Raw genomic sequence first — 21,437 nt, 5'->3', positions numbered from 1 at the left:
TCCCAAGAGTTTGGTGGTACTATCAGCCTCATTGCACAAATGAGGAAATTGAGGCAAAAATGGGGTTCATGACATGCCCAAGGTCAAACTGCTAATAAGTGGCAGAGTCATCCCTGATTGTGATTCAGTACACAAGCCACCATCCAGAGCCACTGTGCCTGTGCTGACACTGGCTCCCAGCAAACTTTATCCTTAAAGGGTCCTGAGTTCAAGTCTCACTGCTTCCTCACTCTGTGCCCTCAGTCAAGTCATTTCCCCTGTTTGACCTTTTTCCTCACCTGTGATGTAGAGGGGCCCACTCTGCCTCTCAGAGATGCTATGAGAATTAGAGATGATGGGTTTAAGTGGCTGGTGAAGCCAGGCATGTAGTGGGTGCTCAATAGAGTTTATTTCTTTCTCTTCTTTCTGTATACTGGGAGGCACCTAGGATCCTGCCCTCGCCCTAAATAGGAGATTCCTGGGTTACCAAATATCAAGAGGAAGGGGCCTTGCCCAAACCTCTTCCCCAGCTTCTCCAGGCAACTCTGACATGGTTGATGTGGAGCTGGAGCCACCAAAGAAAGGCGCATTGCAGGGCCGGCTTAGCAGGCTGGGAGGAGGGGGACATGGAGAGGGAAATGAGAAATGCAAAAGAGTGAAAAATAAATACATGTGTCTGTCTGGAATGATCGAGGGCCCCAGGCTGGAGGCGGGAGAGGCAGGCGGCGGCTGGGCTTAGAGAACTGCTGCAGTAGCACTTCCAGTGCCTCACTCATTAGCCAGGCAGTGAACTGGCCTCACCCCCCACCCCAGTATGCCACCCTGCTGGCCCAGAGAGCCCAGCCCACCGGGAGGGCCCCACCCAGAACTTCAGGGGACCTGGGTTCCACCCCCTCACCAGCAGGGTACCTAGAAGAGGGCATGTCCTTGAAGCTGAGGTCTGAGTCTCATCCCCCTTGGGTTATATCCTGAGCCCCCAAGACTCCCTCCTGGGTCTTCCACCTTAGCTTTTCCATCTAGAAAGGTTTGGATGGACCACACTGCTTTACCTTCCCCTTCATCTAACCCCTCCCCCACCCCTCCCATCACCCCCACCTGTCCAGCCTCACGTCCCAAGCCCTGCTTTCGTCAAATTGAACATGATGTCAAATTAGAGCCATCTCTGGGACAGGCCGAGAGAAGCTCCCAGTTTAATGAGGCAGCGTCGAAAATCAATAACTTAATTGCCGCTGTTTGATGGACTTTTATCCAATTTATACTCTCCCCAGCAGCCTACGTGCAGAGCATAAGGAGAAGTGTGTGTCGGGGGGCGGGGACTGTCTGTACCCAGGGGAGGGGCGAGGAGGGCACCAGGGCCCACAGACAACTACTTCCCAAAGCGAAAGCTGGATGCTGCTATTCTTCTGCCTAGGGGCCAGGAGACACTGCCCCCTGAACCCCAATGAACTTGGCTGTCCTTCTGGGATGTCCCCCCTCACACCTCTCCATGGCGAGGATAGGGGGATATGGGGATGAGGAGGGAGAAGGCAGAATTCCCTTGAGAAATCCGGAGGGGCTAGAAAGACCCCTGCTTTGGGAGGAAGATGCCTGGTTTCCTTTCCTATCTCTAACTCTGTGATGACCTTAACTGGTGAAAATCACCATTTCCATCACTTATTGAGAGGCTGCTCTGAGCCTGTTCTGCACTGGGAGTTTAAAATGTGTTCCGTCATGAACCAAGGACTAGGATTACCCCATTTTGCTGAAGAGGAAACTGATATTCAGAGAGGCTGCCTTCCCTTGCCAGTGTCCTACAGTTGGGAACCGCCAAAGGGAGATTTGAATCCAGATGACTCCATGGTAGTGCTTGTGCCATTAGGAAGGCCCCAGATCAGGAAGTGGGTTGGGGCTTAATGTGGGCCCGGGGACTGTGAGGGGACTGGCTTCAATAACCTGCCGCTTAGGTCTCCTCTCCCAGCTTCTCTGGGGGTGGGGAGAGGCAGGGAGGACGGGCACAGTGGCCCCAGCTGACCTATGTCTCGCTTGGTCCCCCGGGCCCAGGCACGTCGGTGATGCAGGTGATGGCCTCGGATGCGGATGACCCCACTTACGGCAGCAGCGCTCGGCTGGTGTACAGCGTGCTGGATGGCGAGCACCACTTCACCGTGGACCCCAAGACCGGTGAGGGGTGGGACCAGGCCAAAGGGGTGGAGCGGGGGCGGGACCAGAGGAGTGGCACAAGGGGCGGGGTCAGATTGGGCGGGCCAAAATCTACTCTCGGCCTTCCAACCAAACAGCGCTGAGGCTGGGACAGGGCACACCGAAGCAAATTGCCCGCGCCTTGAGACCCTGGGTCTCAGAGAGGAAGGGGAAGCCAGGCAGAAAGAGAGAAGAACTGAGGGGGGAAAAGAAAAGGATGGGGGCGGGGGATGCCTGTAAGACTGGCGCAAAAACAAAAAGGCAGGGGCAGCTACTATGGGTCCTCTGAAAAGACTTTGGAGATCTGAACTCAGTGGCCCTTCTTGCACTTGGAGCTAAACTGAGGAAGGCATGTCCACAGCCCATATGGGATCGGTCATGGTCATAAGGGTAGCTTGGGGGCCCATGGCTGGGGGCGCAGAACGCAATGTTGGCTGGTGAAGGGCACCTTTTCAGCAGTTATGAAAGCTCTGTTCATGTGGCAGCTGTTAAAGAACTGATGAGAAGACAGAAACCGAGCCCCTTAAGGAAGGATGGCTTCCTGGCTTACTTGCCCTCCCCTACCACAAGTAAGCAATAGTGCAGCACCTCCACCCACCGTCCCCCACTTTACTCGCTCTGAACCTGGAACCTGAGTACATCTCTGAGGGACCTGGTGAGAGAGGCTGGGAGGACAGAAGGAGGAGGCTGAGGCTCAGAGAGGTGAAGTGGTTCACTCAAGGTCCTGCAGCTGGGAGCAGCTGCCGAAGCCAAGGGCAGTACTCTCTGTGTCCCTGGGACAGGAGGAGGCGGGGGATGAGACATCAGACAGAATGTTTATCCAGTGCCATCAGGGGGCTCACAATCCAGTGGGGGCAGGGGGACAGGCATCTGCATGGGTAATTAGGATGCAAGTTTCTCGGAGGCGGTAGCAGCAATCTCCAAAGGATAAGAAGGTATTGGCCAGACTGAGATTCAGAGGAGGGCATTCCAGGCAGAGGGCATGGTGCAGGCAAAGCCGAGAGGAAGAGAACAGCCTGAGGCATGAGGGGAATTGTAAGCAACTCAGGACTGGGGAAGAGGCTTGTTGAGAGGAGCTGTGGAGAGGCTGACAGGGGCCTGACTGTGCCGCGTGTGAGGCAGAATGAAGAGCTCGTATTTTATTCTAAGGGCAATGGGGTGGGAGGGTGTTTGATGAATTTGGGCTTGGGGTTTTTGTTTGTGTGTTTGTTTTGTTCAGGGGGAGGGATTGAGGATTCCAGTCTATAATTGCATTCTCTTACACATAATATCTGCATTATTCTTTCCTCCTTGCAAAACTAATACATTTTGGAACACATTCACACATTAAAGGAATGTTTTTAAAAAGGAAGAAAGGAAGGAAGGGATTCCCACCCTCCTCCCCAGTAATCTAGTGTATATATCCTGAGACCTTGAACTCATTCACTTGAAAAAATTAAGTTTTTGTTAAATAGACGATATATTTCACGCTTCAAAATTCAAAAAGTCCAAATTTGTATTTAGTGGAAATTCTTCACCCCTTTTTTGTCCTCCAGCCACCCAGTCTGTATCCCCAAGGCAACCAGTGTAATTTTCTTGTGTATCTTTCCAGAGCTATTCTATGTATGTACAAGGAAATAGGTACATGTATTTGTTTTATTTTTTTTTACACTAATGGTAGCTATAAACACACACTATACACACTGCTTGCCTTTTTCACTTAACAATATATCTTGCAGATTATTCCATATCAGTACATAAAGAGTTTCCTCATTCCTTTATTTAACAGCTGTTGTGGATATACTCAGATTTATTTCACCAGTCCCCTATTGATGGACACTTACGCTGTTTCCAATCTTTTGCTACAACGAACAATGCTACAGTGAATAACCTCATACATATATCATTTTGTGATTGTGCGGGTGTATCTGCAGGATAATTTTCAGGAAGTAGAAAAGCTGGGTCAAAGAGCAGGTGCGTTTGGAATCTGGATAGATAATGCCAAAATATACCAGATTACACTCCCGAGAGCCACATGCAAGAGAGCCTGTTCCCCCTCCCCCTCACGAACACTGTGGGTTCATTGATGACTTTTAAACTGAGAAGTGACATGCTTGGGTTTTCATTTTAACAAGATCCCTCGGGCTGCTGCCATATAGCATGGCTCAGAGGCAGGAACTGAATTCAGGGAGACCCAGCATTCTGGGGTGCCCAGTAGAGAGTCCCGAAGGCAAAAACCAAAACCTTCACCCATTCTCAGCACCCACCCAGACTCCTGAACCTACTTCATCTAGTTAGGGAGCCAGAGATGCTATAGGATTGGTAGGGAGGGTTAGTTGAGATGCTGAGGAGGGGGAGTGAGGGATGGCAGTGAGATCCTGCAAAGGGCAAACCTGGGGGGACCTGGATGAATGTACGGGACTAGGCTGAGGGAAAAATCTGGGGATTCTTAACTTTGGGGCCTGGGATGGGAAGGGGTACCACCTACAGAAACAGAAGGAGGAATGTGGATTAAGAAAACTGTCTAGAGGCAGAGGAATTACTGAATGTGCTCCGAGATCTGATACAGAGCTTTAATGATATCGGCTTCTTAAAAATGAGAGAAGAGGAAAGAAACATCTAGAATAGGCCATTTGAAATATGGGCCTGGAGCTCCAAGAACGGCTGGGGCTCTTTAAGCTTTCGTTTCCCCATGTGCACGAGAGAGATAATAATACTCATCTCGCATGACGTGAGAATCCAATGGGAGAGTTCATTCCTTCACTCAACAACTCTTTACTGAGTGCCTGTATGTGGCCAGCTCTGCTCTAGGCTCTAGGAATGAAGCAGCAAGCAAATCCAAGACCCTGCCCCCATGGAGCTTTTATTCAAGTAGGAAATATGGAAAGTAAGCACATAATGTTGAGCAGCAGTGAGTGCTTGGAAGGCATATAAACAGGGTAAGAGAATAGACTAAGAGGAAGAAATCAGGACAGGCCTTTCTGGGGAGGTGACATGGAAGCTGAGTCCTGAACAAAGTGAGGATGTGGGCCACTCTCTCTAGGAAAGAACATGCAGGCTGGGGAACAACGAGTGTGTGACTTGCTCAGTGCCATACTTGGTACATAAACGTGAACCAAGGGGATGATGATGGTGGTGGTGGTGACTTCATCCATCCAACCCAAGGTGAGACCCTTAGAGTTGACCAGCTTTAAGGTGGGGAGGGGAAGATAGAACACAGAAACGAGGGAAGGGCCAAGACTGAGGCTGGGAGGTGGCAGGGGTGGGCAGATAAAGCATCAGACTCCAAGAGTGAGGAGGATGGCCAGATTCTGGAAGGAACATCCCCCAGTGCAGAGAGTCAGGAGGAGGGTGGCAAGTGGGAGGCCGTGAAGCCTGGGAGGGCAGGAACGGTTACCAAGAAGCCAGAAAGTGGGCACCAGGCAAGGCAAGTGATAAAACACAGATAGGGTCCTTGTTCTAGGGTCCTATGGCTGTCTCAGTCAGAAAGGGTCTTTGCTGACACTACCCAGGAAGGACTTGATTTGTCCTCCCCTTGCCTTCAGCTGCATGGTAGGAGCCACCCTGGTGCCATTTCCAGCCCCAGTTCCATTTCCCCAGCCAGGAATATTCCGCTGATGCGGGTCTATATTTAGCAGCTGCTGCGAGGTACAGTCTGTTCTCGCTGTGCAGATAGCAGGGAGCAGAGCCGGAACGGGGCCTGAGAGGAAGGTGTGAGGGAAGGGAGGAGGCGGGGCGCCACGAGGCCTGGGCCAGAGGAAGAATTAACTTGTATGTTTTTAAAGGCCAGACCTGCCAGCAAGCCCCCCACAGGGAAAATAGGGGTGGCATTTGCGGGCTAATAAGGCATCCCTTGGGCCCCGGGGCCCCTTCTGCAGAATTTGGAGGGGACAGCAGGGGCAGGGAGGACAACAGCAGGAACCGGGGGTGATGGGTGAGGACAAGGCTGTGGGGAGCGAGGCCAGGTTCTAATTACCAGCCCCCGCCCACCACCACCTCGGCAAGAATAGAAAGCCTCTCCCAGAGACTTCAATTTTCCGGCTGCAAATTCTTAACTGGGAAGGAATGAAGTGAACCTTTGTAAGTGCCAGATCCTGGGGTCAGGTTGATGGACTCGATCTGGTTTCTGCCTTCATGGGGCTTTTGTTCCAACAGAGAAGCCAGAAACAAATAGACAGCTACACTCAGGCTGCGAGAGGGTGGGCAGAGAGTTTAAGGGAGTAGGTCAAAATGTTTCTTGAATACCTACTATGTGCCAGGCCCTATAGATAAGATGATGAACCAGGCCAACATGGGTCTCTGCCCTCATGGAACTTCTTTATGTAAGGTACTCAGCCCAGGGCTTGAGGAGGGGGTACCCTCAAGGTATCTTCAAAATGTGGGACCAGCTTCTAGAAGCTTTGTCTCATTTAACCCTCTTAACAGCCCTTCTAACTGGTTCTCATTTTACAGAATAGGAAACTGAGGCTCAGAGAGAGTTAAGAACTTGCCCAGAGTCAGATAACATGTCAGCAGTGGAAAGAAGACTTGAACCCATATCCATCTGACTCCAAAAATCTGAGTCTATGAAACCTGGCACATAGCAGGCCCTCAGGAAGAGTCTAATAAATGAGTCAGTGAATGAGTTTTCAGAACCAGATGGTTTAAGAACAACTTCACAGGCTGATTTGGGAATTGGGCACCAGCCTCTGGGACGCTTCCCCCAGCATCACAAAGTAGAGTGGGAGTGGGACAGAGTAGACAGCAAAATATGCCATCAATTCCTCCCGTCCTTGAACTGATCTCTCAGTAAAATGGCTGTGCCACTCCTCCTATCAAGTGGGGGAGAGGCTCTATTTCCCTACCCTTTGAATCCAGGCCACCTCATGGCTTGCTTTGATCAGTAGAATGTAGCCGAAGTGACAATCTGCAAATTCCCAGATTGGGCCTTAAGAGACCTTGCAACTTTCACTCCTCTCTGGGAACATGGTCCTGAGACCACCATATAAGGAAGCCAGCCCAGCTCTCTGGAGGATCAGAGAAGGTCTGGCTGACAGCCAGGACCAACAGCCAGGCATGTACGTGAGGCCATCTGGGACCTTCCAGCCAGCTGACCCTCCAGTTAAATGCGGCTGCACGATTGAGTCCAGAAGAGGAATGAGCTGGGGAACTCGATTCCTCTATTAACCATCTACTGCTGTATAACAAACCGCCCCAAAACATGGTGGCTCAAAACAGCAACAATTCACTACTTGTCACAATTCTGGGGATTGGCTGGGCAGTTCTTTGGCTGGGGTCACTCACATGGCAACAGTCAGCTGGCAGGTCAGCTAGGACGGCTGGGCCCACCAGGTGGCTTTTCATCTTGGGCTTCCTCACAACACAGTGGCCTCAGGATTCTAAGAGGACAAGTCCCAGCACACGGGCTTATCAGGCCTCTGCTTTTGTCCCACTTGCTGATGTCCCATTGGCCTAAGCAAGTCGCATGGCCAAGGCCAGAGTCAGCGTATGAGGCATGACTCAAGAGCGTGGATCCCAGCAGGGATATAGTTCATCAGGAGGTATCACCATAGCAACCTATCACTGGTTGCGACCCTGGGAGCAGGGGCCTGAGGCCACGTGACCTCTGGATACCCACCTCCTAGTTGCCCAAAGATGGCACCTCAGCACACACACAACAAAGCTTCCTGGCCAGTTTCCAAATGAAAAGACTTTAGTGTCCCCAGATCCTCGGGAGCTGGAAGTGGCAGGGATAGTAAGGAGGCCAGCCACACGAGTGTGGCTCCTCACCCACAGGGGTGGACCTTAGCCAGACCCCTGCTCCAAGCCCCACTCAGAACCAGGGTCACTGAGCTTTTGGTCCACAAGCTCATAGATGCACAGTGGCCCTGATTCCATCACCAGCCTCTGCACCAGTGAGATCCTAGATGTAAATGATGTGTGCAAAGCTGAGCACATAGTAAGTGCTCCACTGGCCTGCTCCCCTGCTGCCTTTCTGCCTGGCTCATGCAGGGAGCCCCTGTCTCTGACCCGGTGATCACTCCCCTATCAACCTGCCTGTCTGCGCTCTCCTTTCCTCCCTCCCACTATCTGTCTCCACCCCTCCCTGTCCTTCTGCCTCTCTAGCATCCCTGAGAAGGTCTGTTCACTCTGCCTCTCTGCCTGCCCTCCCTCCCTCCCTTCCTTCCTCCCTTCCTTCCTTCCTTCCTTTCTGTTTCTCTCCTGGTAGATCTCTCTCCAAGTGCCTCCTCCCAGGTGTGTGTATTTCTCTCTGGCTTCACTGCTGTCCTCTGTCCTTCTTTCTGTCTCTGTAGGTTTCCCTCCCCCTCCCTTCCCCTCTCCTCCCCTCCTTTCCCTTCCTCTCTGTCTCTAGGCACAAGGTTCTCTCTGACTCTTTCCCGTCTGACTCTCACTATGTTCCTCTCTTTCTTCTCTCTCTCTTCTTCCCTCTCTGCCACCTTCATCCTTCTTCCTCTCCTCTCTCTTCCCTTTCTGCTTTCCCTCCTTCCAAACCCCCAGGGTAGAGGACACAACAGGCCCACCTTCCCAGTACAGCCCCTGAGGTTCGGGGCTGCAAATCAGCAAAGAGACAAGCTGAGGCCTTGAGTCTGCCCTCATCCCCAGGAGGGCATCCTCCTCCCAATCCCAGTGTCGAGTGCAGCTCCTGGAGGATGGGTCAAGGAGGGCCTGCTGCATGATTGGAACGTGGTTTGCCTGATGAGGACTAAGACGAGCAAGGAGGATATCCCGGGACCTGAGACAGGGCCACATAAGTAGTATCACTCTTTCAGAGGCCTGGGCTCTCCTCTTGTACCTCATAGTGGGTGGGACAGGGGACACCCAGCGATCTAGGCAGGGACACTCCATCCTTACAGTGGTCCAGCAGAGCAGTTCAGAGCAAGGACTCTGACCCCAGAGTGCCTGCTGGCATCCTGACTGTGTGCTTTCTACGTGTGTGACCTTGGGCTATTACTTAAGCTGTCTGTGCCTCCATCTCCTCACCTGTAAAATGGGTACTGTCACAGCACCTTCCTCATAGGTATGTCAAGAAGATCAAATGAAACAATTCACTGAAGGTGCTTAGAACAGTGCCAGGTGCAGAGTAAATGCACATCAATGTCCATTATTGTTATTGTCATGTGTAGTTCTCATGAGATGAAACTCTCCACCAGTGGTTCTCAACCAATTTTTCCCTCAGGGACCATTTGACAATGTCTGGAACCAGAGTTGGGGTAGGGGGAAGGTGCTGCTACTGGCATCTACTGGGTAGAATTATCCTGCCCAAAATGTCAGTGGTGCCAAGTTGGGAGAAATCCTGTTCTTTAGGAAGGTGTTGTGGTTGTCCCATTTTACAGATAAGTAAACCAAGGTTCAGAGAGGTGAAGGGATTTGCTCAGGATCACATAGTCAACAAATGGCAGATCTGGGATTTATCCCAAGTTCATCTGCTTCCAAGATTCGCCTGCCCTTGGAAAGGAGGAGTCTTGGCCAAGGAGGGGTCAGGAAGGAGCTTACTGAGAAGTCTCAAAGGCCACTGACAGGGGGTCTGTATGACCCCTGATTAGACAGACTGCATATTCCATACCTCCATGTGATCCCACAAAAGCAGGGCCACCCCCTAGGTGCCCCACCCTGGGCTCCCCCAGCTTCACACACACACACACACACACACACACACACACACACACACACACACACTCTACAGCCTCTCCTCCCATTCCATTGCCTTTACTGGTGTCTAGGGGCCATTTGGGGACATCAGGAGTCAGAGATTGGGTTTTATGGGGCGCATCTTGGGGCTGCTGGTGCATGACTCCACCTGGCGCTCAGGCCCTGGGCACCACCTGTCACCACCTGGTGCTCGGCAGGTTGGAGTGGCTGGTGGGAGAGACTCTGAATGCCTCATCAACTCCCCCCTCCCCCCGGGCTCCCACTGGCAGGGAGACAAGGAGCCGAGCCTTTCCCTTTGCAGAATCAGTCTTGCAGTCACCCCCTTCATGCTGCCCCTCCCGCTGCTTCCACAAACAGCTTGAAGGGTTGTCTGATCAGCGATTGGCCAGCCGGTGCCTGGACAGAGAATCTAGGGCCAGGCCTAGGGGGAGGGGGCTGGGGTGACTTAATCATGGAGGAGTATGTGTGAGAATAAGAGTGTGTATTCTTAGCTATGAGTGTGCATGTGTGTGTGACCTGTAGTACATGTGTGAGACACATCAATGTTCATGTGCAGGTGAGTGTGACTCCATAGTGAGTGTGGATGCATGTGAGTGTGAGTCCAGTTCACTTTGTTGCACACTCACCAGGCTGCTGCTCCAGGCCTGGCTCTGGACTGAGTGCTGCCCATACAGACAAGTCAGGCACAGGAGGGCCCTGGCAAAGAGGGTCAGGTTTCACCCTCCCAGGGGGAAACCGAGGCTCCCAAAGTAGGATCGGTCACCCCTGGAGATCACACAGTGGCTGGTTCTAGTCCCTACACCTCTTTTCAGTAAACCAAATAGTCCATATCCCATTGCTTTTGTGTTGCACGTGAATATGGGTGTGTGTGAATGTGTGTTTGAAAGTGTGGGAGCATGTATGAGAGTGTGTGTGAAAGCGAGTTTGTGTTAGTGTGTCTGGGTATAAATGTGTGTGTGTGTATGTATATGTGGGGGGAGGGGTATGTGTTTAAAAATGTGTGTGTACAAATCTGATAGCTGTATGTGTATGCATGAAAGAATATTGTGTGTGTGAGCGTGTGTAGTATTGAGTGTGTGTGTATAGTATTGAGTATGAGTGAGTTATCTGTATAAGCGTGCATGTGTATGAATGTACATGTGTGTGGTGGTGGCTGGCACGGTGGCCATATCTTTGTCTGCTGTGTCAGCCGTTCCCCTCCTAAACTTGAATGAGCCCAGCCCCTTCCTGGGACTGGTCTCCATATCAGCTGGCAGCTGGTTGGGGGCATCCCTGGCCTCACCCTCCCTTTCCCACAGGCGTGATCCGGACGGCCGTTCCCGACCTTGACCGCGAGAGCCAGGAGCGCTATGAGGTGGTGATCCAGGCCACAGACATGGCGGGCCAGCTGGGCGGCCTCTCGGGCTCCACTACCGTCACCATCGTGGTCACTGACGTCAATGACAACCCGCCCCGGTTCCCGCAGAGTGAGTGAGGACTTCCCAGAGGAAGGAGGTGTATCTGTGTGTCTGTCTGATCATCTCTCCAAGTTGTCCTCAGACCCCAAGCTGCCCTGTGGGCTTCCCACCAAAAGAGGGACTCCCCCAGTGGTCCGTCTGTCTACCCAAGTCACCCACTTACCTCTGCCCCACTCCAACCATACTTCTTGCAGAGGGCGGCCCCAGAGTCGTCTGATTTTTCATATATCCAAGTAACGCGGTTACCTTCCCACCCCTCACCTTGCCTCCTGCCGAGAATGAGCCCCCATCTGTCCACCGGCCCCTCCCTGTCCTGCTTATTGCGTGTGACCCGCTACTGACCCAAGCTTGCAAAGGGATCCTGGTGTGGGTGTTGGGCGGGGAGCTGATACAGCGATATCACAGGTTTACAGCCAGAGGCTACAGCCATGCCCAGGCTGAGGGACACCTACAACTGTGCACGGAGAAGCTGGGGTCTGGAGTGACAGGTCTTTCCCTTCTCCTCTGAGCCTGGAGAGCAAGATTCTGTGCTTCTGAATTAGGAGGCCTTTCCACTCTCTGCTCCCCGCCAAGCCCCTGGTGGCTGTGCCCAGTCCCCCACCTCCCCAGCCACCCACCCACCAGCCCCTCCATCCCAGGTTCTGTCGAGAACCGAGAGCCGCGCAGCCAGGGAAGCCGGCGAGGCTGGCAGAGACTAAATGCTGTGGGGAGCTGGGCTGATTCCTATCGGGCGAGTCATTACTTGAGGTCTGCTGCTCTCACATTAGGCCCTGCCACAGGGGACTGACCCCCGAGAGATAAGGGAATCCAATCCCTTAGCTGAGAGCGCATCGCAGCCCAGCGCCTCAGCCCAGACACAGAGTGGGGTGGGCAGAGCCCGCCAGGCAGCTCCACTCACTGGGGAGCCTGGTATGGCCGGCCCCCTGCCCACTGCCCCGGCCCAACCCCACTCACTGATGGGGAAGCTTGGAAGCACTAGGTGGTGGAGAGTGGGGGGCACCCAGTCTCTGCCCAACTGTGCGAGGCTCTGTGACAGCCCTGAGCTAGGTTGGGGGAGCAGAGCAGAGAAGAGAAACTAGGACCCCCAGAAGACTCTTGTTTATTCATTCATGTGTTCATTATTTCTTTATTGTGAAATACAGCACACATGCAGAAGGACATAAAACATCAGTGTCCAGCTCAACAAATAATTATAAAGCAAACACTTCTGGAACCACCCACCACGACCCCAGAAGTCCCCACATGCCCCTTTTTTTTAAAAAAAAAATTGAAGTATAGTTGATTTACAATGTTGTGTTAGTTTCAGATGTATAGCAAAGTGATTCCGTTATACATATATATTCTTTTCCATATACTTTTCCATTGTAGGTTATTACAAAATATTGAATATAGTTCCCTGTGCTGTACAGTAGGACCTTGTTTATCTCTTTTGTATGTAGTAGTTTGTATCTGCCAATTCCAAACTCCTAATTTATCCCTCCCCGCCAGCACTTTTACCTTTGGTAACCATAACTTTGTTTTCTATGTCTGTGAGTCTGTTTCTGTTTTGTAAATGGGTTCATTTGTATCATATTTTAGATTCCAGATATAAATGATACCATATGATACTTGTCTTTCTCTGTCTGACTTACTTCACTTAGTATGATCATCTCTAGGTCCATCCATGTTGCTACAAATGGCATCATTTCATTCTTTTTATGCCCACATGCCCTTTCTTGATTGTAACTTCTCCCCCTAACCCTTCCTCCAGAGTTAACCACTCTACCTGCTTTTGTGATGATTACCTCCTTGCTGTTATTTATTTTTTATTTTCGTGTTGAAGTATAGTTGATGTATATTATATAAATTACAGGTGTACAGTATAGTGATTCACAAATTTTAAAGGTTATACTCCATTTATAGTTATAAAATATTTGCTCTACTCCCCATGTTGGACGATATATCCTTGTAGTTTATTTTAAACCCAATAATTTGTACCTCTTACTGCCCTCCCCCTATATTGCCCCTCCCCCTCCTCTCTCCCCACCGGTAACCACTAGTTTGTTCTCTATATCTGCGAGTCTGCTTCTTTTGTGCTATATTCACTAGCTTATTATATTTTTTAGATTCCATACATAAGTGATATCATAAGTATGTGTCTTTCTCCATCTGACTTATTTCACATAGCATAAGGCCCTCCAAGTGCATCCATGTCACTGCAAATGGCAAAACTTCCTCCTGTTTTATGGCTGAGTAGTATCCCATTTATATATACCACCTCTTCTTCATGTCCTTAGGGTTGATTCACCCATGTAATTATCACCTAACATTATAGTTTAATTTCATTTGTTTTTTAACCTTATTTAAATGGAATCATACCATATAAATGATTTCTATCTTGCTTTCTTGTCTCTCAGAATTACATTTGTGAAATCACATGTTGCTGCTTGTAGCTAGAATGTATTCCTTTTCACTGCTGTAGAGTATTCCATGCTTTATCTACTCTCCTGTCAATGGCCATTTGGGTTGTTTCCAGTTTGAGGCTATCGTGGAGGATACTGCTTTGAACATTGTTGCATGTCTCTTAGTGTCATTCTGCATGCATTTTTCTAGGATACAGAGGGGTGGAATAGCTGGGTTGTGGGATAAATTCTTCGGCTTTACTAAATACAGCCAACTTGCCCCCCCACACACACACACAAAGAAATGCACATGTCCACTGTGCTATATCCTCACTGACTTGTTATTGTCAGATTCTTTCATTCATGTTAATCTGGTGAGTGTACACTAGTAACTCATGCCCCTTTTCATTCATTCATTCACTAGTCACTCACACATTTCATTTATGTGACAGCCTGGTGTTCTGCCAGGCACTGTGAATGCCTGATGAATAAGAGATGTGGTCCCTGCCTTGCAGGAGCTCACATCCTGGAGGGAGGAAGGGAAGGGGAGAGAGAGAGAGATAGACAGAGAAAGAGAATAAACAGAAAATGATAGGGACATGCAGTAATCCTTACAATGGGATAAGTCTGCGGTCCCCAGACACACAGGAGCAGAGCCTGGAGATCTGGAAGCTTTTCTGTTGAAGGTAATATTCAGTGAGACGAGGGAAGAGTGGGAATCAGGGAGGTGAAGGCAGAGAGGAAAATAAAGAGAGGGAATGTCTAGAGGTGGAACAGAGCAAGTCATATGTAAGGAATTACAAGAACTTCAGCCAGGCTGAAGCTCAAGCTGGGCTGGGGGGCTTGGGGCAGGGGGCTACAGAAGTCAGCAGGGGCTACAAAACAAGCAGCTTGCAGGGCAGGCCAAGGGGGCTTGTACAACTCCATCCCCAGGGCAGCGAGGAGCTATGGCAAGGATTAACACATGGGAGTGGAGGAGTCAGCTTGTGTTTTAGCAAGAGCCGCCCCCCACCGCTGTGTGAGAAAGAATCAGAGGCAGTCACTCCACACCAGGGTATCTAGACCTGTGGGGGTCCCAGAAGACTTATCCCCATCTCCACAGCCCCTGCTTCACCTGGGCTGGCCCATCACTTAGCAAATCACTCTCACCTTCATCTCGGCTCTGGGAGGAGAGTAGGAAGTTGTTGGTGTCCCACCTGGGCCTCATTCCTTCTGGTTTCCCCTCTGCTCTCCGCCTCTGGCCACAATGGCCATCTTGCCCATCTTCAAACATGCCAGGCATTGCACCCACCTCAGGGCCTTTGCATGTGCTGTTCCCTCTGTCTGGAATGCTTTCCCAAATATCTGCTTGACTCACTCCCTCACCTCCCTCAGACTTTTGCAGAAATGTCATCTTTTCAGTGAGACCTTCCTTGATCACCCTATTTATGACTCCACACACACCTTCATCAGAACTCCCCATTCCCCTTCCCAGCTTTATTTTTCTCCAAAGTACCATCTGACATACTGCATGTTTTACTGATGTGATCTTTTAGTGTCTTTTTCCTTCCATTAAGAGGAAAGCATTGTGAACCCTGGGATTTTGGTCTGTTTTGCTTGTTGCTATAACCCCAGTGCCTACAGCTGCATCTAGGACATCATAGATGCTCAATAAATATGTGGAAATAAAGGCATCAATATTATTAACATCAACAGCAACCAAAAATCAGCATGAAGCCCCAGCATTTTAATATAATTGGTTCCATTAATTGGGTAGCTATCAGGTGCTAGCCCTCTGCTAAGCAACTTATATGCATCATCGTCTGAGATAATTGTGATATTAACAATGCTGTTAAGAAGGCACTGTTATTATTCCCATTCTACAGATGAGGAAAACCAAGGCTCAGGATTACACAGCCAGGACTGGCTTCAGAGTTTTACCCTTGATCACTGTGCTCTTCTGTCCCCTCAATGGGCAGGTAGGGAAACTGAGCCCCAAGGAACTGCAGGCATTTCCCCAAATCAGTCAGGGAATAGAGTCAGGATCAGAATTACAGCCCTCTTCTTTGCACTGTGTTCCTCATTTCTGCAGAGGACACACCTCCCCCAGCACTCATGCTGGCAAGGCAGGAGGTCCTTTAAAACACTGCCCTCCAAGGAGTCCATCTGAGACCCACCCACCTCCTCTCCCCTAGCACTGGTGGAAGCTGCGGGAGGGACTGCCCCTCCATCCCTGCTCACAGCTGTGTCCCCTACAGAAATGTACCAGTTCAGCATTCAGGAGTCGGCTCCCATCGGCACGGCCGTGGGACGAGTGAAGGCCGAGGACTCGGACGTGGGTGAGAACACAGACATGACTTACCACCTCAGGGAGGAGAGTGGCAGCGGCGGCCATGTGTTCAAGGTCACCACAGACAGCGACACTCAGGAGGCCATCATCGTAGTGCAGAAGGTATGGCTGCCCCAGGAGGGGTCGGGGAGGCCCCAGGGCAGTGGAGTCAGGGAGGCCACTGAGGGGCCAAATACCCCCACCCCACTCCACTCCAGGGATTAGGTCTCTCCAGAGACCCTGGACCAACCTGGGAAAACGCTGATGGTGTTGTTCCCATTTTACAAATGAGACCATGAGGCACAGAGAGGTTAAGTGACTTGTCTATGGCTGCACAGCTAGTTGTATTCAATCCAGATTTGAATCTGTGCTCTTAAACACTACACTGTGCTTCTTCAAGTCTGTACCAGGCCCTTTACACTTACCGTTTCCTCTAATCCTCGTGTTTTCCTCTGCATGAGATGTTATGCCCATTTTTACAAGTGGAAAAACAGAGGCTCAGAGAGGGAAAGGGGCTTTCCCAAGATCACACCTGTAAGGAACAGAGTCAGGATGTGAACCCAGGTGTGGTGACTTTAAAGCTCTTTCCTTCCTGAGTCTAACAGCCTCCTCACCCACTGGCCAGCCCAGGAGCCAGAAGCCAAAACAGCAAACTCAGTGACCCCTAGGGGAAGGGGACAGACATCCAATAAAAAAGCAAAAATCCATCTTCTAGGACTTGTTCACAGGCTTGGCAACTCTGGACTGTGCAGGCCTTTGAGACCTTCCACTCCAACCCTGCTCTCCCCCGGGAGGTCTGAGTACCTTGCCCTGGTGCTCAAATGGCCGTAGGCCTTTGTACGCTTCTGGGGATGGGATGCGCACTCCCTGCCATTGTCCAGCTCTTCCTCCTCCCATTCAGCCAGAATCTGTCTCCCTAAATCTGCTTCTTACAGCCTGGGCTCTGTCCTCTGGGACCCACAGAAACATCTGCTCTTGATGGCCCTTCATTCACTCAATAAGCTCATTATGACCCACTCTCTACCTGGCCTTGAGGGTTTGAGGATGGAGAAAACTCCCAGTTTCTTCAACTACTCTTCAGAGGATAATAATATTATACTAATGCTTATAATAAAGTGTCTACGATATGCCAGGCGCCTTTCAATTGCTTTCCATGTATTAACTCATTTAATCCCTACAAAAACCCTCTGAGGTACTATTATTACCCATTTTATAGATGACAAACTGAGGCCCTGAGAAGTTCAATCAGGTGCATCCAAGGTCATGTATCTTACAGAGCAGAGTAGGGATACGGGCCTGGGCAGTCTGGCTCCAGAACCTACTCTTTTAAGCATTATGTGGTTTTTAGTCCTCTGATCTCCACTTGTCCTCACTGTAAGATGAGCCCATTTCACAGATGGGGAATTGGAGCCCCAGAGAGGCCCTGTATCACAGAGCAGCATGCTCAGGCCACAAGCCCCGCCTGGGGACCGCAGCGCAGCATTTGCTCTCATCCCCAGGGCTGCCCCATGTCCACCCCCTCCTCCCTGGCTCCCAGGCCCCCTCCTGCCTGCTCCAGCAGTGGCGCCTGAGGTGTCTCTGTGGAGTCAGTGCTGGCTCAGGGAGCAGAGCCCCTGCCTGATTGATGACCTGGCTCCAGAGCCCATCGCTCACTCCCAAGCCAGGCCAGCACTTGCCTCCCTGCGTCCTGATTTCCCACGCAACAGGATGGAGGAAGAAGGTAGCTTTTCTTTCTTTTTCTTCCTTTTTTTTTTTTTTTAATATTTTGCTGCTGGAGAAGGGGTTGGGGGTATAAGAGGTCCCCTACACATAAGGCAGGTCTCGGGGAAGGTCACCCTTGCCACTCAGATAGCTCCCCCGCCATGTAACGGAAGTGCCCATGGCTCCACCATTGCCAATTCCTCTTTGCTCTAAGGCATTGTCCTTCGAAGGCCAGAGCCAAAGAGCCATGGAGCTCATTCATCAGAGGGTCAGCCACCAGCACTCCCTGATGAGAAGCAAGGCTCAGCATGGATTTAGTTAGATCTCTGAGGAAAGCTCTAAGGCAGCCTGGCTTATCAGGGCTCAACTCACATTAGTAGCTGCCACCAATATACCAGGAATGGGGCTCATTTAACCCTCCCACCTGAGGCCCAGAGAGGCCAGACAGATGGCCCACAGACACACAGCAGTTCAGCAGCAGTTTCAGCACCCTTTCCTCTCATGGATTTAAGGGCTGGAACTTGGGAGCGGTACTGCCTGAGTTTGAATCCTGCCTCTGCCAGTGACTAACTGCTCAGTGACCTTGGGCAAGTTATAGAACCTTCTGGGCCTCAATTTCCTCATGTGTAAAATGTGATTATAATAATACAAGCCTCTTTGGGGTGGATGTTGTAAAATTAGATGAGTCAATATATTTAAAACACTGGCACATAGTAAGTGCTTTGTACATTAATCAATTAATGTAACGCCCCCAACATACTGTGCCCAGTAGCAGGAAGTCTGGGTGTCAGTCCTTGGCTCATGTCCCTAGGCAAGACTGTCCCCAGCAGGGTCTTACTTTCTCCAACTGTAACCTGAGAGGGTTGGTGTGGGTCTTGGACAGTCAGCTGCGTGGTGCAGCCCTGGTACTCCAGTGGCCCTGTGGAGTCAACTGTGACCTTGGGCCAGCTCCGCCCTCTCTGGGCCCACCTGCCCCTGACTTGGGATCTGTCCTGTCGAAGTGTTGAGCAGATCCCAGGCCACTCACTGGCCCTCTCCTCTCTCCCTCAACAGCGCCTAGACTTCGAGTCCCAGCCCGTGCACACCGTGGTCCTGGAGGCCCTCAACAAGTTCGTGGATCCTCGCTTTGCTGACCTGGGCACGTTCCGCGACCAGGCGATCGTGCGCGTGGCCGTGACCGATGTGGATGAGCCCCCCGAGTTCCGGCCGCCCTCCGGCCTCCTGGAGGTACAGGAGGACGCGCAGGTGGGCTCCCTGGTCGGCGTGGTGACGGCGCGGGACCCCGACGCCGCCAACCGGCCCGTCCGGTGAGACCCCCGCCCGGGGCCGACGCCTGCTGCCTGCTATCCTGCCAGCGCCCCGGACAGATGGCGGGCAGAGGGGGAGGGGCCCGGGGCGGGGAGGGAAAGGGGAGAAGACGGTGTCGGGGGAGGGGAGAGAGAGAGATGGACACAGAGAAGCAGAGAAACTGGCCGGGAGCCAAAGAGACAAAGGAAACACATTCGAGAACAGTCGCAGGGAGACAAGGGACTCAGGATAAGGAGGGAGAACCAGGTATAACAGACAGCACGTGAACTGGGCTCAGCCTGGGACACACACACACACACACACACACACACACACACACACACACACACACACACACACCCCTTCATCCTTCCAGCTTTTCAGGTCAAAAATGTTGAAAACATCCTTGACTTCTGTTTTTCTCTCACACCTCCCTCCAATCCATCAGCAAGTCCTGTCATCTCCGCTTTAAAAACATCTCCACAATCTAACCACTTCTCACCTCCAGCACGGCTGCCGCCCTGGTCCAGGCCACTGCTTTCTCTTGGCTGGATTACTGCCTCTACGCTGGTCTCCCTGTCCTCACCCCTCTTGAATTGAGAATCAGCACAGGAGCCAGAATGATCCCACCCAAATGTAAAGCAGGGTGTGGCCCTCCTCTGCTCAAACCCCTCCAAAGGCACCTCTCTGGCTCTGAATAAGAGACTAGACCCTCATAATGACCCTCAGACTTTACGTGATGTGGCCTCACTGTAACATCTCAGACCCCACCTCCCACTGCCTTCCTTCCCTTGTTCGTTCTGCTCGCCACACTGGCCTCCTCACAGCTGTACAGATACACCACGCCCTCCTCTACCTCAGGGCCTTTGCAACTCCCGATGCTGCTACCTAGAATCTTCTCCCCCTTAATATCCCCATGATTGGTCCTCTCTCTTCCTCCAGGACTTTCCTCAGGATCCACCTTCTCAGTGAGGCCTTTCCTGACCACTCTTTATGAAATGTCAATCCCACCCCAGCCTCATGCCCCCAGACTCCATATCCATTTTCCTTTGTCCTCATCAGCCTTCATCACCATCAAACACACTGCCTATTTTTCTGCTGCCTTTGTTTGTCCTCCCTGAACAGTAGGCTCCAGGAGGGTGGGGATGCATGTCTGTGTCCACTGCTGTATCCTCAGGACCTCACCCACTGCCTAGTGGACACTCACTGCCGCATGGCAAATGAACTAAATGTAAAAAAACAAAGAGAAAAGAGACAGAGAGACTAACAGAGAGGAAGAGAGACCAACAGCGAGAGGAAGTGATCTGAGAGACAGGAGAGCCAGTGGAAAGAGGGCAGGAATAACTAAAGACAGAAGGACCTACCTGGCACTGTGGGAACAGAGAGAGGAGACTTGGAGAGAAAGCCAGAAAGGGGAAGAAATAGAAACAGATGCAGAGAGAGGGGAAGAGCAGGGAGGGAGACAGGTGGGTGGAGGGGAGGGGATGCTGCCACGCTGTCAGTGGCCCTAAAAGGGTTTGGTAACTGCAGGGGTTGGGGAGTCCCTGACTGTGGCCCAAGATGGAAGAATGGCAGATAGAAAATGATCCAAAGGAGGAGACTGGGGTGGGGCAAATGGGCATGGTGGGATGGATGAGAATAACATTCCCATGGTCATCTGTGTGAATGGCTGGCTGTCTGGGAGCTGTATGCAGCCTGTGCAACCTTCCATGGCAACCCTAGATGAGGACACAAAGATACCATCCTGCTTAACGACACATGGGTTCCCAGACTGGGAACTCACCTCAGGGATCTAGAAAGACTTCCTGGAGGAGGTGGGAATTGAACTGTGCTGGGTTTGTGGGTCTGGCCAGATGTAAATATGAGAAAGGCATTCCAAGCACAGGGGTGTGGAGGCAGAGGGCATGGTAGGTGTGCGCAGAGAAGACTAGATCTGATAGCTGCTGGAGACTGAGGGGAATGAGCCGGCAGAATTCTGACAGCCTTAAAGTTACGCTATGGAGCTCAGAATGCCTCCTGGGCTGTCTCCACCCTTCTCATGGCAGAAATGGCCCTCCACCACCTCTGAACTCCTCTACCGCCCTTCCATCCCCACTGTGGGGGAGGCCCAGGCTTTAAACATCTCTGTCAGCCTCTAGCTCAGTCCCAGACCTCTCCCAGGAGGGCCTTATCACCCATGTTTATCAGGAAAATGAGGCCTGGGAAGCGTGGAGGCTTCCCCGGGTTCTCAGAGGGAGTTAAGAACCAGGAGTAGAGCCTGATCCTGGCCTCCCAGGTCGGTGCTCCAATCTGCCTGCTCCCTTCCTCTCCAATATTGCTCTCCACACCCCTTCTCAGTCCTCTCCCTCCTCCCTCCGTTGGCTTCCCTTCCCCCCTGCTTTTATCTGCACTGAAAGGGACAACTTTGAAACCTGCTTTTCACCTCCTTTCATCTCTCTTTGCTGCCCCTTCCCTGGGGCTCCTCAGATGTGGAGGCGGTGAGGAGCTTGAGACAGGTCCAATTTAACACCACAAACA

General features: G+C 51.5%; 1 protein-coding gene across 1 annotated transcript in view; it reads left to right on the top strand.

Moving 5' to 3' along the window:
- CDH22 (cadherin 22) overlaps nucleotides 1–21,437 on the top strand; it is a 69,238-nt gene that overhangs the window by 20,543 nt on the left and 27,258 nt on the right. The window contains exons 3-6 of the mRNA XM_032461286.1: nucleotides 2,020–2,139; nucleotides 11,085–11,252; nucleotides 15,862–16,055; nucleotides 18,687–18,940. Coding sequence (XP_032317177.1) covers nucleotides 2,020–2,139; nucleotides 11,085–11,252; nucleotides 15,862–16,055; nucleotides 18,687–18,940 — 736 coding nt within the window. The remainder of the gene's footprint in view (nucleotides 1–2,019; nucleotides 2,140–11,084; nucleotides 11,253–15,861; nucleotides 16,056–18,686; nucleotides 18,941–21,437) is intronic.

This window comes from Camelus ferus, chromosome 19, assembly GCF_009834535.1.
Source record: "Camelus ferus isolate YT-003-E chromosome 19, BCGSAC_Cfer_1.0, whole genome shotgun sequence".
Lineage (NCBI taxonomy): Eukaryota > Metazoa > Chordata > Mammalia > Artiodactyla > Camelidae > Camelus > Camelus ferus.
This window is presented reverse-complemented; position numbering and strand designations above follow the sequence as displayed.